This window comes from Protopterus annectens, chromosome 2.part1 (assembly GCF_019279795.1).
Source record: "Protopterus annectens isolate FY-2018-M chromosome 2.part1, PAN1.0, whole genome shotgun sequence".
Lineage (NCBI taxonomy): Eukaryota > Metazoa > Chordata > Ceratodontiformes > Protopteridae > Protopterus > Protopterus annectens.
Window position 1 is genome coordinate 777130173 of NC_056729.1, and position 19032 is coordinate 777149204.

General features: G+C 47.3%; 1 protein-coding gene across 1 annotated transcript in view; it reads left to right on the forward strand.

Moving 5' to 3' along the window:
• CEP135 (centrosomal protein 135) overlaps positions 1–19032 on the forward strand; it is a 2183066-nt gene that overhangs the window by 442529 nt on the left and 1721505 nt on the right. The window contains 1 exon segment of the mRNA XM_044062480.1: positions 17293–17358. Within this exon segment, the coding sequence (XP_043918415.1) occupies positions 17293–17358 (66 nt within the window).

Genomic DNA, 19032 nt, shown 5'->3' on the forward strand with positions numbered 1-19032 from the left:
GCCATCTCAGCGTATTACCTTTATAGGCACAGGAAGGATGCGCGCCTTCTTACCGGCAGAAAGGATTCAGGTTTTGCAGAATCAAGTTCGATCCTGCCTCCCACTATCAAGAGCTCCGGCCAATCTGATTCTGCAGGTATTGGGGTCGATGGCATCAACTATTCTCCTAGTCCCCTTAGCCAGACTGCACATGCGAGTGCTGCAATGGCTACTTTCGGTTCAATGGTCCTATCAGGAACTTCCCTTGAACCACTTGGTTATGATTACGGAAAGTTGCTGTCGAGATCTGCGTTGGTGGCTCCTCCAATCCAATCTCGACCAGGGGCGACCTTTTATCCTTCATTTCCCTGTTGCCACTGTGACCACGGACGCCTCCCAGGTAGGGTGGGGGGGTCATTATCTGGACAGGTCTGTCCAAGGCACATGGCAACCCCAGGAAGCGCATTTACACATAAATATCCTGGAAATGAGAGCGGTGCTACTGGTACTACAAGCTCTCCATCACGCTCTCCCGCAAGGTCTGATTGCTATCCTATCCGACAACATGTCTGTAGTTTGGTATATAAACAAGCAAGGCGGGACCAGGTCGTACCCACTGTGCAGAGAAGCCATGAGGCTTTGGCACTGGGCGGTAGCTACCAACCGCTTCCTAATGGCAACGCACATCCCGGGGAAATCCAATGTGATTGCGGACAGACTAAGCAGGACTATCCTGTTACCCCACGAGTGGTCCCTCAACCAAAGAGTGGCTGCGAAAATCTTCGCCAAATGGGGTCTCCCTTGCTGCGATTTGTTTGCCAGCCCCCACAATGCGAAGTGCAGAGAGTTCTTCACTCTGACTCTCTCTCAGGGACAGATTCCCAGGGACGCTCTAACCCACATTTGGCCCCCCGGTCTCCTTTATGCCTTCCCTCCGGTTCCCCTCCTGCCGAGGGTGATACAGAAGGCAATTTACCTGGAGAGCGACATGATTTTGATTGCCCCGCACTGGCCTCATCAGGTTTGGTTCCCCTTCCTTCGGAGGTATGTGGTGGAAGGTCCATGGTTTCTGGACGCGGTGCCAGACCTGTTGACTCATCAGTCAGGACAGTCTCACCCATCTCTCAGGTCCTTGAGGTTGGCTGCGTGGTTACTCCACTTCCATCCTTAGTCAGGGACAGTTCCCTCTCTCCGGAGGTTATCCACATTTTGTCCTCTTCTCACAAACCTTCCACTATCAAACTGTATTCCAGCAAATGGAAGAGGTTTGCCCTTTGGGCACAGCGACTAGGTATAGACCCTCTTACTGCCCCAGTACCGGAGGTCTTAAATTTCCTGGCCTCTCTTTTTCAGTTGGGCTGTTCAGTTTCCACGATTAAGGTTCAGCTAGCGGCCATCTCTAATTTTCATGTTTTTTTTGAACCTTCATTAATGGCAAACAAGCTTTGCAAGTCTTTCCTTAAAGGAGCGTGGCTCCTTAGGCCCCCGATATCTCATCCTGTGCCCCCTTGGGACCTAAATATGGTCCTGGCTGCCTTAACTGTGCCCGCCCCTTTGAACCAGCAGCTACCTGTGATATGAAATTCCTGTCTTGGAAGACCGCTTTTTTAGTGGCCATAACTTCGGCCAAGCGGGTTTCAGAGCTCCAGGCTCTTTGTTCTAATCCTCCTTATTTGATTTTTCACAAAGATAGTGTCCCTTAAATTAAATCTCTCTTTTTTACCAAAGGTAGCATCTTCTTTCTGCATTCAACAGTCCCTAGAGCTCCCTGTATTTTTTCCCAAATTCTCCAATAACGCAGAATATATCTTTCATCAGTTGGATGTCCATAGACAACTGCGTTTTTATTTGAACAGGACTACTCAGACGCGGAAGTCAAATCAACTGTTTGTGTCCTTTGCAAAAAACAGGTTGGGTCAACCAGTGGCTAGAACCTCCATAGCCAAATGGATTAAAGATTGCATCTGTTTCATCTATTCGCAGGCTGACAAAGAGCTTCCCTTTCCAGTCAGGGCTCATTCTACCAGGGCAATGGCTACTTCTGTAGCATTCCACTCCAAATTATCAATAGATGATATTTGTGCTGCGGCTATCTGGACTTCTCTGCACACTTTCATTTCTCATTACAAAATAGATGTGGCTTCTCGAGGCAGGGCTTCCTTTGGTTCCACAGTTCTCAGGAGTGTTTTCCAATGAGCCACCCGGGATTTAGGTGCTAGAGACGCTGTCCCATCAGTTATGAATGTAGGCGAGATAGGATCCCATTACATCTTTTAGTTATGTACTTACCATAACTTCGGATGTATGGGATCCATCTCGCCTACATTTATTCGTACCCACCCTCCTTTCCCCCTTCCATTCGGATTTAGAGGAAATGTTGGTCCATTTGGAGATCTTCTCTTGAAGAACTTTAGTTGGTTGGAGTAACTGGTATTTTTTCTGTGTTTGCATGTAAGTATGAAAGCGAACAAACAAGATCTGGGGAAGCAGGTGTGGTGCATCCTGGGATAGAGGGTAGCCCAGCCAATAAGAGACTTCGTTCTAGTATACTAGTTGGCTGAGTCGGAGCCGATGGATCGGCTCCGAACCATCAGTTATGAATGTAGGCTAGATGGATCCCATACATCCGAAGTTATGGTAAGTACATAACTAAAAGTTCTGTGCCCTTTTGTGTGTGTCTGTATAAGAAGTGTACAACAGATTCATGTTTTAATTTTATTAATGCAATATTGCATCATTGCATTTCTGCAATTTTATTTTTATTTATATCTATATTGTGGGGATATTTACCTTTAAGAGGTATTGTGGATTTTTAACATACACATACTTTTTGCTAGGCTAGTTTGCCAAAGTCCGAGTATCAGTTAATTTGTTGCTATGGCAAGTTATTTTTAATTAGAACACGTGACTTCTATTGTTAATGTATTTTAATGGTAGTGGTTGTGTAGCTAGTCATTCTGAAGTAGTCCTGATACATAATGGATGAAAGCTCTTAATATTTTTAATAAACTGTGCTATCCAATGAGTCCTTCCTTTCTTTCTTTTTTATGTTTATTAATCTACACGTATAGCTAAGGCGTCTGCAGCAGTGATCAATATGATGAACATAGTACCTATGATGTGCATTTTACGATTGTGTAAGTTGAATTTACCATAACAGGAGATGTATGAATCACTACTGCAATAGCTGCACCATACCCTTTGTTTTTTGGTGTGTGTTTTTATACCAAGGGTGTGGCCTTTTTTTTTTTTGTCTTGTTTTAGCATAGTCCTTTCAGGGCTCATCCTCCTCCTCGCTGTTGGCAGAAAAGATCTCAAGGACTTTGCTCCCAAACTTGTCTTTTAGTCAGCTCAGTTTGTGCTTCTTTATAGTTTGGGCGCTTGGAAAGTGCCCTCAAGCTTTAGAAGCTGTCCTGCTGTTATATCCGTGGCAGGATATAACCTGTATAGCTAAGGTTACTGCAGCACTGATCACTCAGACATCTGCTTTTATGATCAGTTCAACTTGCACAACTGTACTTTCTTTGCCCTGATCCCCCAGGAAGGGGAATCATTGAGGGATGCTGTAATCCACAGTTGGCCTCAGGACTCAGTTAATCCTTCCTTCCCACCCCTTTGATTCCAGATTTTTTTCAGAAAGCATTGGCGAAGATCACATTGTCATAGCTCTCTACTGGCCTTTACAAGTATGGTTTCCCTTCCTCTCCCTTCATCTAGCATACCCTCCCTGGGTGCTGGGCTTGACTCCAGATCTTCTCTCACCCATCTAGGTCACCACACCCGGGCATTCAGTCCCTCAAGATAACCGCTTCGTTTCTCCTATTCAAGTGATGGCCACACAGTCCTGGCTTTCATCTTCAGTTGTGCATATCGTGACTTCTACCCAGAAGCCTTCTACATGTGAGATTTACAAAATCAAATAGAAAAGGTTCTCCATATGGACAGGTGAACACTATCTTGATCCTTTTTCCACTCCTCTTTCCGCAATCCTTTAATTTCTTGCTTATTTTTTTTCAGAATGGAACCAACTATTCCACTATCAAAGTGCAATTAGGAGCCATATTTTCCTTTCAGATTAAGAATCACGTATCCATTGCTTCCTTAAGACTTCTAAACCCTTTATTAGAGGACCCTTTCTATTACATTTCCTGCTTATAGACCCAGTTCATTTCTGAAATATTAGATCTGAAGTAGTTAACTTCATTTGTGCAGCAACCTATGGGATTCGGATCCGACCTCTGATCCGAGCCAGCAGTTTTCAACAGCTTTAGATCTGAGCTCCAAGCTCCTCCCCCTACTCCCCTGCCAACCCTGACTGACCTCAGATCTAGTTTGCCACGGTTATCCAACAGCAGCTTGATCTACAGCTCCAGGCCTTCGAGACTTTTGTGAGAAAAAAATTTACCTTTTTCCTCTCGGTTGTGTGTGTTTACAGGTCCCTTTTTGTAAAAACCCTCTCTAGTTTAGTTTAACTATATATTTTTTGGTCTTTTACCTCCCCCTTCCTTTGTGGTTCCATTAGGGTTGTGTGTGTATGTGTTTGGGGCCTAACGTGTGTGTTTCTCTCTTAGAATGGCTTAGGCCCCAAAATTGATCTTTTCTAAGTGCACCGAGTGTGGCCATAAGCTGTCCCCGGCAGATGGCCACACTCGGTGTGTGTTGTGCCTTGGGGTTGAACACCTGTCTTCTGGTTGTTCCATCTGTGTGGCATTCAACCCCAGGGCACTCGAGGACCGGAGGTCCAAGCTGATTCTGGTGTGTCTTCTGACCCCGGATTCGGCTTCTACCTCCGGTACTCCTGTGGCTCCCGCTATGGCAGCTGCCACTCCTGCTTCCCTCCCCCCGGCCAGGACTCAACCTCCCGCCTTAGGCCCGGAGGAGAGGGAGACCAGGAAAAAGAAAAGGAGGGAGAAGCACCACAAGCGGCGGGCCGAGGCCTCCGCTTCGGCCCCCCCGGCTAAACGGTCTTCTCCCTCCAGGACTTCTGGGTCTCCTCCGTCTCGGATCCGGTCTCCATGCTTTTCACCGGGTCCTGAGGAGGAGATCCGATCTCCTTCGAGGTCATCAAGGCGACACTCCCGTCCCGCCTCGGTGGCCTCATCGAGATCAACCCCAATTCTCATGGATGCAGATTTGGACCGGATGATGAGAAGATTCCTCCAGGCCCAACTGCAGATGGGAGTGCTCCTGCCCCCCCCCTCTGGGGGGGGGAGCTCGACCCCTTTTTTTGCCCCGATAGCTCCTTCTCCGTCCCGCTTCCCGGGCTCGGAGTCTTCGGAGCCGGGCAGCCTTGGAGCCGGAGGTATGTCGGCACCAATAGTCTCGGGTACTTCGGCGCCGACACTTCCCTTGAGTCTGTCGGGTCCATTTTCTTCGGATCCGAGCTCTCGGAGCCGAGGGCTGAGCTTTGGATCCGGCAGTATTGGTATGCCTTCGGCTCTGTCCAGGTCGGAGCATACTGGTCCGTCGGATCCGATCGCTTTGGCGCCAGCCCCGATCCATCTGTCGGATCCGAGGGAGGGTCTGCTTTCGGATCCCAGAGAGAGCAGCTCCCCTCGGCATTCGACGTGGTGGAGAGGGCCCTGTCGAGAGATTCCAGGCCCCCCCGGCCCTTGCCACGGCTCCACCCTGCACTCCTTTGCTGGGCCCGACTTCCATCACCCGGCCCCAGGGACAGCCTGCTCTGACGTCCCAGGTCGTTCCTTTGGAATAAGGCGTGGCTGGTGAGACCTCCTCGGACAGCCCCCCCGAGGAGGTTCCTCACAAGCGAAAGTGCAAAAGGAGGCACCTGAACTCCCCCGAGTCCTTGACTGAGGACACGGATTTGGAGGAGGGGGAAGGCTCCCCAAGATCACCCCCCCGAAGATGTCTCATTTGGTGACATCATGGAGATGCTCAGGATAAAGGGGGGGTGGTCTGCCCCAAAGCCTACCTCGGACGAATCCGTGTTCCTGGAGGCGTTTGAAGCAGGCCCGTCTACCTCTTGGGTGTCCCCTCCGGCTGACCCCCTGGTAGATTTGATTACTACCAGGGTGTGGAAGGAGCCGGACACTGTGGAGCCATTCCCCAAGCGCTCGGACAAAATTCTTAGCCCACCCTCTGACAAGTCCCGCTGGAGTAAGGGTCCCCCAGTAGATGCCATGTTGGTGGCGGCTGCCACCAAGAGGGAACTAGCTCAGGAGAGTCCCTTGGTTCATCCCCGGAGCAAGGAGTCTCAGTCGATGGACCGTTTAGGGAAGCGGGTCTTTAGTTCGGCTACCTTCTCTGTGAGGTCGCTGATCTACATGGCACGTGCTTCAGCTGCAGCGGGACCTTATCAAAGAGTACGCTGCGTCGCCCCCCGAGTCCATGTCGACAGAGGACAAACATTTGCACTCCACCTTGATGGCCACTCTCCGATCCATATCAAACACCTCTATGCGGCTTCTATCCCATGCCACGGAGGGAGCCGCTAGAGCCAGAGGAGCGGGCCTTGTCATGAGGCGTCAGGCCTGGCTCCGGCACTGTGATTTTGCGGAACCCTTCAAGGCGTCTTTCGCTAATGCCCCTTTCGATGGTTCTGCCCTCTTTGGCAAAACTGTTCGCGATACCTTGGTCCAGAGCAAGAAGGACGGGAAGACGTTGTCTGCCATTGGAGTCCGCTTCTCTGCTCCCCAGAGGTACTTCTCCAAGAACCAAAAGGGACAGAAGAAGATGTGGTTCCGGAAGTCGCAACAGTCCCGTCCCGCTCCGGACTCCCAGCCCTTCCACGGCAGGGTGGACGCCGCCCTAGAGGCAGAGGGGGCCCGCTCAACTTTGGATCCAGAGAACCCTTCTCGGACCAACCAACGCAACACCCCTGAGGGGTTGCCCGACTGCTCCACTCTGGAGGCAGTCGGGGGGCATTTCTCGAAGCACCTAGCAGCTTTGGGAGTCCATCACGACAGACCGCTGGGTGCTTTGCATTATATCCAGAGGATACCAGATTCCCTTTTCTCTTTATCCATTCAGCCCCAGATACCTCCCCGATGTCCCACCCGATCAGAGGGAGGCCGCAGCAACAGAAATCCAACAGTTGCTGGAAAAAAGAGCCATCCAACACGTCCCCCCAGACCAGTATCGGTCGGGGTTTTACTCCAGGTTCTTTTTGGTGCCAAAAAAGACGGGGGACTTAAGACCTATCCTTGACCTCTCCTCCCTGAACCTGTCCGTAACCAAAGAGAAGTTCCACATGGTCACCCTTCAATCCATTCTCCCCCTTTTGCGGGAGAATGACTGGATGTGCTATATAGACCTCAAGGATGCATACTACCACATTCTGATGGACAGGCGATCCAGAAGGTTCCTCCGCTTCCGGCTAGGAGCCAGTCATTTCCAATTCAGGGTCCTTCCCTTTGGTCTCACTACAGCCCCCAGGGTGTTCACCAAAGTGTTAGCAGTGATTGCGGCCCACCTGAGGCTCCAGGGAATCCAGGTCTACCTGTAGCTGGACGACTGGCTCCTGACCGCCCCGACAAGGCATCTACTCTGCGCAGCCAGAAACTACTTTCTTCGTCTAGCTCCCCGGCTAGGGATCACTATCAACATAGAAGTCGTCTCTTACCCCGACTCAGACTATAGACTTCATAGGGGCAAGATTAGACACAAACCAGCTCCTAGCTTTCTTGACCACAGACCGGCTACAAACCCTGAGGCTACATGTGCGGGCCATTCTACATTCTCCAGCTCCTCCGGCGGAATTGGTTCTGAGGGCTCTAGGCTCAATGGCGGCAGCAATCAACCTTTTGCCAATGGCGCGTTTGAACATGAGGGTCTTGCAATGGACCCTCCATGTCCAGTGGTCCTTCCTTTGATTTCCTCTGAGCCATCCCATTCCCCTCAGCAGGGCTTCCAAGAGGGCCCTCTTATGGTGGCTCCAATCTCCGAACCTCCAGGAAGGATGCCCTTTTTCTATGGCCCCTCCCCTAGCCACGGTGACCATGGACGACTCCCGCCTCGGGTGGGGGGGGGGCATTGTTCAGGCAGGACAGTCCAAGGCACGTAGGCCCCCACGGAGACCTCTCTGCATATCAATGTCCTAGAGATGAGGGCACTGCTGCTAGCGTTGCAAGCACTTCAGCACCTTCTTCCTGTAGGAACTATTGCGATTCAGTCAGACAATATGTCTGTTGTCTGGTACATCAACAAACGGGGGGAACCAGGTCCTACCCACTGTGTCGAGAGGCCATGAGGGTGTGGGAATGGGCGATCTCCACCAACCGCTTTCTTATAGCAACGCACATTCCGGGGCGGTCCAACATCCTAGTGGACAGACTAAGTCGCACCATCCTGTTACCACACGAGTGGTCTCTGAATCCCGAGATAGGGAATCAGATTTTCGCCGAAATGGGGTCAACCCTGTTGCGATCTCTTTGCTTCTCCCTCGAACACAAAATGTTACGACTACTTCGCTCTCATTTCCCCCTCCGGGGAGCCTCCGGGAGACGCTGTGGTGCATGCTTGGCCTCCCGGTCTACTTTATGCTTACCCTCCTCTTCCTCTGATGCTGAAGTTTCTGCAGAAAGCCAGCCGGTTGGGGAGCAGGATAATCCTCATTGCCCCATTCTGGCCTCATCAACCCTGGTTCCCTTACCTTTGGTCTCATCTGGTGAATCCCCATTGGATTCTGGATCCCCGTCCGGATCTAATATCCCACCCCCTAGATCTCCCAGTCCCCAATCTGGACAATCTCAAGCTCACAGCTTGGCTGCTCCAGTTCCACTTGTAGCTAGGACTCCCGGTATCTCTTCCCCAGTTAAAACTATTCTAGTAGCCGCGCACAAGCCTTCTACTAGAAAGGTCTATAGTAGCAAATGGAAACGTTTCTCCATTTGGGCGGAACGTCGAAATTTGGATCCTTTCACAGCTCCTTTGCCAGAGGTATTAGACTTCCTGTCAGGGCTGTTTCATCAGTGGGCTAGCTCCTCCACAGTCAAGGTTCAACTAGCAGCTATCTCTCATTATCACGTGGGAAATGAACTGGGCCCTTTGATCACCATGAAATTGTGTAAGACCTTTTTGAAGGGCACCTTTCTGCTCAGACCTCCAGTGAAGGATGTAGTCCCTCCTTGGGATTTAACGCTGGTGCTTCAGGCCTTAACAGCTCCCCCATTTGAGCCTGCAGCTTCAGTAGATCTTAAATTCTTGTCATGGAAAACTGCCTTTCTTGTCGCTATCACCTCGGCTCGAAGGGTCTCTGAACTACAGGCCCTCTGTGTAGAACCCCCATATTTGACTTTTCACAAGGATAGAGTTTACCTCAGGACCAATTCCTCCTTTCTTCCCAAGATTGCCTCTGAATCGAATATTAACCAGTCCATCAACCTACCAGTCTTCTTCCCTAATTACCAAAACAAAGGGGAATATAAATTATACTCACTGGATGTGCATAGACAACTTCGCTTCTACATCCACAGGACATCTGGTCATAGGCAATCTGACCAGTTGTTCGTCTCCTTTGCCAAATTTAACTTGGGTAAATCTGTCTCTAAAGTCACGTTGTCTAGATGGATCTCGCAGTGTATCCTTTTAGCATATGAAAATTCTGGCAGGCCCGCACCTCAGGGAGTCCATGCCCACTCTACTCTGTCTATGTCTACCTCTGCAGCGTTTAGAGCTAGAGTCTCTTTGGATGATATTTGTTCAGCAGCCACTTGGGCCTCATCTCATACCTTTATCAATCACTATAAATTGGACATTATCTCCAGAGGGAGAGCATCCTTTGGCTCTGCAGTGCTCAGAAACATCCTTCCATGAAGGCCACCCAAGGTTCAGGTAGCTGGGGACTCTGTCCCATAGGTTGCTGCACAAATGAAGTTAACTACTTCAGATTAAGAAGTTATGTACTCACCATAACGTTCCATATGAGTAGGTAAACTTCATTTGTCAGCAACCGTCCCTCCCTCCTGCCCCCTCACTTATGAATGTTTTCATACTCAGGTCCATGGGTGTTACCCACTTATCTTGAAAGTATTAGTCTTCGGGCAGTATCTACTTTTGGGCAAACTTGATCTGAGGACAGTCAGGATTGGCAGGGGATTATGGGTAGGGGGAGGAGCTTGGAGTTCGGATCTAAAGCTGTTGAAAACTGCCGGCTCGGATCCGAATCCCATAGGTTGCTGACAAATGAAGTTTACCTACTCAGATGGAACGTTATGGTGAGTACATAACTTCTTATTTTACTGCAAGCCTTAACTAGCCCTTCTTTTGAACCTGTTGCTAATGTAGATTTTACATTTTTTATCATGGAAAACTGTTTTCTAAGTTGATGTTATTTCTGCTATTTTCTGAACTCCATGTCTTGTCTGCACAACCTCCATATATAGTTTTCCATAAAGAGTGTGTATGCTTGAAAATCATTTTCTTCCAAACGTGGCTTCTAAATCTTCTGTCAACCAATTCATATATCTCTGTTTTTCCCAAACAAATGCAAATATACATTGCACTTACTGGATGTTCACAGTTCACTACAATTCTATTTACATTGAAGAAAAACTTCCAGGAAAACTGATCAGATGTTCATCGTGTTTCACTGTTGCAGTCATGACTGTAGGGTTCTCCCCTTTCGGCAGGCAGTCCTCGGTCAGCCAGAATCCCAAAGTCTGGGTCCGGCGTCGGCTGCTCAGCCATGCTCCCTGACATCAGAGCGCCAGGAGTATAAAACTGACAGCCGACGCCATGTTCTCCAGTCTTTCTTGCCGTGCGGTGATAGCAGTTCGCAAGTGCTGGTCGGCTGATAAACGTACTTCAGTCCGAAGACTTTATTCTCCTACTCAAAGCTAAGTACCCCGTTGGGGAAACTTTTTTCTTGCTCCAGTCCGATGTCAGAAAAAGTTAATAATTGTATTTCATGTGGGAAGCAAATACCTCATAAGGATTTTCATTCTTACTGTATTCCTTGCTTAGGCCCTGACCACGACATAGCTAGTTGTCGGTTTTGTGCTAGATTCAATCAACGTACGATTAAACGAAGGTACGATTTTGCATTTCATTACTTCGGTAGGCGTTTTAATTACAAAATGTCGTCTGATACGGTTCCGGCTACCGGAGTTCACAAACGACGCAAGGATAAAGACAGGCCTCCGAGGTCCAAATCGGACGATGTTGTACAAGCAGAGCCAGTTTCAAGTTCGGCCGTCGTCAGTGAGGCGCTTTTGCAGCCCCTGTCGTCAGCCATTTCGGAACTGATAGCCGAAACGGACTCCCACGAGGAGCCAACTAGGCCTTTGAATATTTCTGTTGCAGGACCTTCGGACAATGCTCCTTCGGATGGGTCCGGAGCCGCTGTGCAGGTACCGGCTTCCGAAGGGGTTTTCAGGCCTACTCAACTTCTAATAAAGGCAAAGCCAAAGACAAAGGCAAAGACTCCTTCCAAATCAAAGACTGCAGCCCAGGCCTCTTCTGATCCGGCACCCAAGTCTCAGAAACAGTTACTTAAGATGGCGGAGGACTTACTTACTATGATTAGGGGTTCACATCCCCCTCCAGATAAAAGGCCAAGGCAGGAAGTGTATTATGACTCCTCTGATCAGGCTTCTGTTCTTCAGTTTCTTCTTCTGACCAGGAATATTCTTTCCATCCTTATGAGGATTCTGATGCTGAGGAATCCATTCCTTCAGCTTCTCCCCCTGAGGATTTCTCCTTTGGGGAAACTTTGCATGAAATGAGGGAACATTTTCACTGGGAAGGACAGGAGTACTCTGAATCTAAGGTTCATGGGTTCATACTAGGCTATCTGCCCTAGGGCATTTATAAGCCTAGCCAGAATGTGTTTGGCTTTCGCCACCCATTTTAAATTTATTTTGCTATGCCCTTTTTCGAAGTTAGTATACTGTGTCTCTGTCTAACAGTGACACAGAAGTGATACCCGGGGTAAACCTGCGATCTCCCAAAAGACTAAGGGATTTTCTTCTTCTTCCCCAACATAGACCCCTGGCTATTCCTCCTATTTTGGATATTTTGGATGATGCTTTTTCGGAGGCTAACTTAACTCCTGACTCTTTTCCTCCAGCTCCTGTTAAGCCAGACAGATATTATAGGGTTCCTGATTCCCACCAGTTTTTATACAAGAACCCTACTGCTGATCCTGAAACCATTTCTCAGGGCCCCAAGGGGGTTAAGGCCGCTTCTGCTAAAAACCCCATTCCCACTGAGAAGGATTCCAGATCTTTAGAAAGATGGGGCAAAAAAGTGTACACTTCAGCTACTTTATCTATTAGGGCTTTAAACTGTCAATTTCATATGCTGAAATACCAGCAATTCCTTCTGTCTGTTTTGAAACAAAAGCTAACTTCCATTTCCGCCTGTGTAGATGATAAGGAATTACATGACTTAATGCATGCCACTGAACAAGTTGGGAAGCATGGTTTACACTGTGGATTTGATGCCTTAGAGGCTTCTTGTAGGGCTGCTGCCTCTGGTACAGTCATTAGAAGGCATGCTTGGTTAAAGGAACAAAACTTGCCAGATCAAGTAAAGGCTAAGTTATTGGATGCTCCTGTTCAGCATAATGTTTTGTTTGGATCTAAGGCTGAAGAGGTGATAAAGAAGATGGAGGACAAGGCAAAATCCATGCAAATGGTTAAGGATTTCTTACAAGTACAGCCACCCAGATTTAGTAGGAATTGGCCTACACAAAATTGGTCCTTTCTGAATTCAGAAAGGCCTCAGAGGGGCAGATACAGACGCTCCTGAGGAAGGCCTCAAACGCAAACCTCTTATAGACCAAGACAGTGGACTGCTTCCACCCCTAGGGGAGGAGAGGACAGGCCGCAGGCTCATAGAAAACAGGCTCAATGACTCCCTCTGTTGGGCTGCAGGAACTTCTTGCCTGGAAGCCCCTCTCGGAGGAAAACTTTCTCTTTTTCACCTAAATTGGACTCATATAACCCAAGACAAGTGGGTTCTGGATGTGGTTTCCAGAGGTTACAAATTCCATTTTCATACCCTACCAAGACCAAGTGGATGGCCAGATCTACCAAAACATCAATGGTTAGAGGCCTTAAATCAGGTGGAAGCCCTCTTGGCTATGAAAGCCATAGAACTGGTTCCACTTTCAGAAATGGGACAGGGTTTTTACTCAAGGCTCTTTCTAGTCCCCAGAAAGCAAAATTCATGGAGACCCATTCTGGATCTGTCAGTCTTAAACACTTTTCTCGAAATACCAAAATTCAAGATGCTTACTCTACAGCAGCTACTCCCAGTGCTGACCAAAAACGCATGGATGGTAACTTTGGATTTAAAGGAGGCTTATTTACACATTCCCATCAGGCAGGAGTGCAGAAAATACCTCAGGTTCAAGGCCGGATCGAGGCATCATCAATTCTCTGCGCTGCCCTTTGGATTGTCTACTGTGCCCAGGGTTTTCACCAAGTGCCTGGCTCCAGTAGTAGCTTATTGCAGACTCAAGGGAATTCAAATTTACCCTTATCTGGACGATTGTCTTATTCAGGCAGACAGCAAGCATGTCTTACTCCAGCATCTAGAATTTGTTCAGAAACTTCTCAAGTTCCTGGGATTCACTGTCAACATAAAAAAGTCAAATTTGACACCCTCGCAACAGATAACTTTTCTGGGTGCTCTGCTAAATACAACAACCCAGATGGCATTTCTGACATACGAAAAACAATTACAGCTGGCTTCAACTTTCAAAACCTTGGCAACATTAACTCAGCTATCTGCAAGGAAATTCCTACAGGTTTTGGGTTACATGGCCTCCTGCATCCTTCTCGTACCATATGCAAGACTACATATGAGGAAAATACAGTGGTACCTAAAAAGTGTATGGTCTCAGCATTGCCACAGTTTAGACATACAGATCACCGTCCTGCCCTGTCTTCAAAAGGAATTCCTTTGGTGGTCCAAGGCATGTACTCTAAACAAAGGGAAACCCTTCAGTCTGCCACCAGCCAGTCAGATACTAACCACGGACGCCTCAGATTATGCATGGGGAGCCCATTTGCAGGGCAACTGTCTGCAGGGCCTTTGGACAAAGGATCAGAAGCACCTGCATATCAATTTAAAGGAAATGCTAGCCGTTCAGAACGCTCTATTGGCCTTCAGGAATCTTCTACAACCAGGGCAACTACTGATACGAACAGACAACACCACAGTTATGTGGTACATAAACAAGCAAGGGGGATCACATTCCTATCCCCTTTGCAGACTAGCCATGAATCTATGGAACACAGCTCTAGCTTGCAAATTGGAACTTCAAGCTCAGTTTCTACCAGGCAAGCAAAACTTCCTGTCAGACAGTCTGAGCAGAAACCTGTCGGACACACACGAATGGATGCTGGACACCGAAATATTCAAGATGATTACAGCAGTCTGGGGATGTCCTCACATAGACCTCTTTGCATCCCACCTCAATCATCAACTACAGATTTTTTGCACCAGGACATTCCACGGACTAGCTTGGAAAGTGGATGCACTATTATTCAGTTGGAGAAACCTCTCTGGGTATGCCTTCCTGCCTCTACCCCTTCTTCCACGGGTGTTATTAAAGATCAAACAGGGCAAGTCCAAGATGATAATTTTGCTGACCCCAAATTGGCCTCGACAGTTTTGGTACCCAACACTGAAAAACCTTTCTCTGGAGAGCCCCCTTGGGTTTTACCACAGTCTCCGAACCTTCTGTCCCAACACCAGGGTCAGGTTCTGCACTCCCATGTCAAAACTCTCAACCTGGCGGCCTGGTTAATCCAGGGTCTATGATTCATTCTCTCCTTCCCAAGCAGGTTATGGATGTAATTTTAGAAGCCAGAAGGCCTAGCACTAGAAAATCTTATGCAGGAAAATGGAAAAGATTTTGCACCTGGATGCAGGCTCAGGATTCGGACCCTCTTATTCTTGACATTCCTCTGATTTTACTATTCCTGACAGACCTCTTACATAAGGGTCTCTCTTTTTCTTCCATAAAGATACATGCCTCTGCTATTTCTGCTCATTATAATACAGACCCCTCCTATCCTTTCCCACCAGCTCATGAGACAGTTTCTCAGAGGAACTAAGAACTTAAGACCCCCTAGATCTCCTCCCATTCCTGCCTGGGATCTCAACTATGTTCTGGAAAAACTCACCTTACCTCCTTTTGAGCCTGCTGCCACTTCTGACATTAAGTTTTTATCTTGGAAGACAGCCATCCTGTTAGCTCTGACCTCTGCCAGGAGAGTTTCGGAGTTGCAAGCTCTCATGGCTGTGGAGCCATATATTATTGTTCATCAAGATAGGGTGTCTTTAAGGACTAATCCTACTTTCATGCCTAAGGTGGTTTCCAAAGTGGCTTTAAATCAAACTATTCACTTGCCAACTTTTTTCCCCAGTCCTCAAAATAAGGGGGAAAGGATCTTGCATTCCTTGGATGTACACAGACAACTACGTTTTTACCTGGACAGAACCAAGGACATCAGGAAATCAGAACAATTGTTTGTTTCTTATGCTTCAAGTTCCCAAGGCAAAGCCATTTCTAAACAGACCATTTCTAAATGGATTGCTCATGGAATCAGATTTTGTTATTCACACCATGGAAAGCAAATCCCAGGGAGTATAAGGACACACTCTACCAGAGCTGCTGCCACTTCAGCTGCCTTCCTCAGGGGAGTTCCTACCAAAGACATTGTGGAAGCTGCAACTTGGAGTTCAGTGCATACTTTTTCTAAGCACTACAATCTACCTCTCTACTCTAAGTCTAGGGCAGGCTTTGCTTCTGCAGTCTTGCAGGGCCTTTTAGCTGCCCCCTCTACTTTATGACCACCTCCCTTTTATTCTGCTTTGGGATTCAACCCTACAGTCATGACTGCAACAGTGAAACATGATGAACATAGTACAGTTGTGTACACTTACCATAAATGTAGATGTTCGAGTGTCTTCACTGTTGCAGTCTGGGTTTCCCTCCCTCCTGTCCCCTCTTATTTTTTTTCTTTTGTGTGGCTCCCTTCTTCACCCTTCTTCTGAGGTGTATTTGCAAAGGGTATGGGATCTTACTCATTTTGGAACTCCTGACATCTGGGGCAAGAAAAACTGGAGAACATGGCGTCGGCTGTCAGTTTTATACTCCTGGTGCTCTGACATCAGGGAGCATGGCTGAGCAGCCGACGCCGGACCTAGACTTTGGGATTCTGGCTGACCGAGGACTGCCTGCCGGCAGGGGAGAACCCTACAGTCATGACTGCAACAGTGAAGACACTCTAGCATCTACATTTATGGTAACTGTACACAACTGTACTTTTCTCTTACTCCCCTAGGAAGAGGGAAAGGAGATATCTAAAGTCACTCTCTTCCTTTTACTGTCTGAATGTATATTCTTTGTGTACAAAGAAAAGGGTTTAACACTGCCTACACACTCAAAGCTCATTCTACTAGATCTGTAGTCTCGTCGACAGCCTTCATTTCCAGAGTTCATCTTGATGATATCTGTGCAGCTGCCACCTGGTCCAAGGTTCACACCTTAATTATTGGACATACACAGCAGATCTGTCTTTGCTCCGGAATATCCTTCCATAAGGCCACTTGGCTGTTATAGTAGCTAAAGACTCTGTCCCATTTGTTGAGGAATGGATGTAAAAGACAGCATCAGATATGAAAGTTACATACTTACCATGACGACAGATCTGTGTTGTCTGTTTCCATCCGACCTCAACTTCCCACTCTCCCCCCATGTATTTTTTGGTATGCAGGTTTTTAATTCCTGGACTTGTCTCTGTAACAGCCTTAGTTCCTAGAGTTTTTTTCTTATCAAAACTGTTTATCAGCTGGTTTCTTTACCTCTATATTGGACACTGTATCCTTGCCTTTTCTTCTTACTGGCAAGCTCGATCTGAGGTTGCTGGGTCAACACAGGGGAATTATGGGTAAGGGGACGAGCCTGAACACTTGATCCAAAACTTGAAAATGGCTGAAGTCTTATTCAGTTCAGATCTGAAGACCTATCCATTGAAGAATGAAAACAGACAACACAGATCTATTGTTATGGTGAGTTTATAACTTCTGTTTATTTTACATTCTGGTTCATGCCTAATTATATTTTTATATAAATAAATGTCTGTTTTATGTAGCAGACTGCTTCAGAGATTTGCAGTTTAGTTAACCCATTAAAGATGAAAGCATTAAACATTTTGCTTAGAACATTACTTTCAAAACACACTGCATTTATTTCAGAGTAACGCTTCATATTTCTCTGGTTTCGTTGTCTTAAACTGTTGTTTCTTAGCTGGGTATTCTGAATGATATTGCATAAGCTAAGAATAATTTTAAATCAAATAAACCAGTATCCATCCTGCTTTGATATATTTATAGAATGAATTCAGAAGATGGCAGAAAGAAATGCAGATACTTGAAGACACGGTGGCTGCACTTCGAACAGTAAGCGTGAATTTATCTTTTTTTTTTTTTTTAACAAAAAACTGTTTGTTTCTCCTTTATAGGTTCATAGGTATGTACTAGGCTATTGGCCCTAGGGCCTATATAAGCCTAACCAAACGAGGTTCCCTGGCTTTCATCACCAAAGAATATTATTTTCCTGTGCCCCTGTTGAGCAGAGCCACAGCAGTGATTCCCGGGGTGAATTTCCTGTTTCCCATCCAATTGTCAAGATTCCTCTTAAAGAGGGCTAATGAGGAGTTTTGCTTGACATGAATGATTAGCCTGTTCCAGAGCATGGGAAGTCTCTGGGACAGGAATCTATCCCTCCAGCATATTCTGTTTATTGTGGTGATAAGGTTTAGGTCCCTGGAGCATGTGGCTCGGAGAGATTGGGATTTCTTTAAGTGTAGCATGTCCATCAGACCTGGGTTAGACATGACTTTGTATGTTAGGCAGAGGTCGCCTCGGAGTAGGCGATATGCAGTGGAGTAGAGCTGGAGTTTTTTGAAACGGTCTGCATATGGCATCTGTTTGAGGCTGGTAATCCTCTTAGTGAGGTATTTCTGTGACCTTTTTAGTTGTTGCAGATGTCTTGCGAGGTACATGCTAAACGGGGCATTATACTCTATAATGGGTCTGATGAGGGATGAGTAGAAAGGAACGATGACCTCTCTCTTTCTGGAGGAAAACCCTTTTTTGATGAGATGTGCCACGTAGAAAGATTTCCTGACTACTTTGGCGACGTGATTATCAAAAGAGAGACTACTGTCACCTGTCTCCCAAGGTCTCATCATACTTTTGGTGTTTAGTAGGCTACCGCCTATGTGGTAATTCATGGGTATGGTGTATTTCCCAAAGGAGATGACAGTGCACTTCTTGGCATTGAGCTTTAGGCCATGACACCAAGCATTAGTCTCAGTGAGGCCTCTTTGTGGAATGTCCACATCCTTAGGCAAATTGATTATAGCTCCTAGTTTGCAATTGTCTGCGAATTTCGTTAGCCAGACACCAGCTGTATTAGCTTGGACTTCAGAGAAGTAGATACCGAGCAGGAGAGGACCCAGGACTGAACCCTGTCGTACTCCGCTTGTCACTGGTCTGAAGTCAGATTTGGAGTCTGCTACTTTCAATATGTGGGTTCTGTCAGTCAGCCAGTTGGCCACCCATCTTGTGACATAAAGATTTATACCTAGTCCAGTGAGTTTATCGAAAATACCAGAGTGGGGATGGTGTCGAAAGCCTTGAAGAGGTCAATATAGGCTGTGTGCCACCACCTTACCCTCGTCTATGGCTCTGGTAACTGCGTCAAAGTCAATCAGGTTTAGGAGGCATGATCTTCCTTTTACAAACCTAAACTGAGTGGGGTCCAGAGTTTGGAGCTTGCCTATGTCTTTGTTTATAAGCTGCAGGATGATGCGTTCCATGGCTTTGCAGACTAGGCTTGTCAGGCTAATGGGGCGGTAGTTCCTGGGGTCAGTGGTGGCACCCCGTTTGTGGAGTGGGATAACCATCGCTGTGGTCCATTCCATAGGCACAAAGCCTGAAGTGAGGCTGTGGTTGAACATGGTACTTAGGTGGGGTGCCAGTTTGTTGTGTAGTTCGTGCAGAACGCAGCCTGAGATGTTGTCCGGTCTCATGGATGCTGTGTTCTTGGCTTTGGAGAGTGCAGTCTTT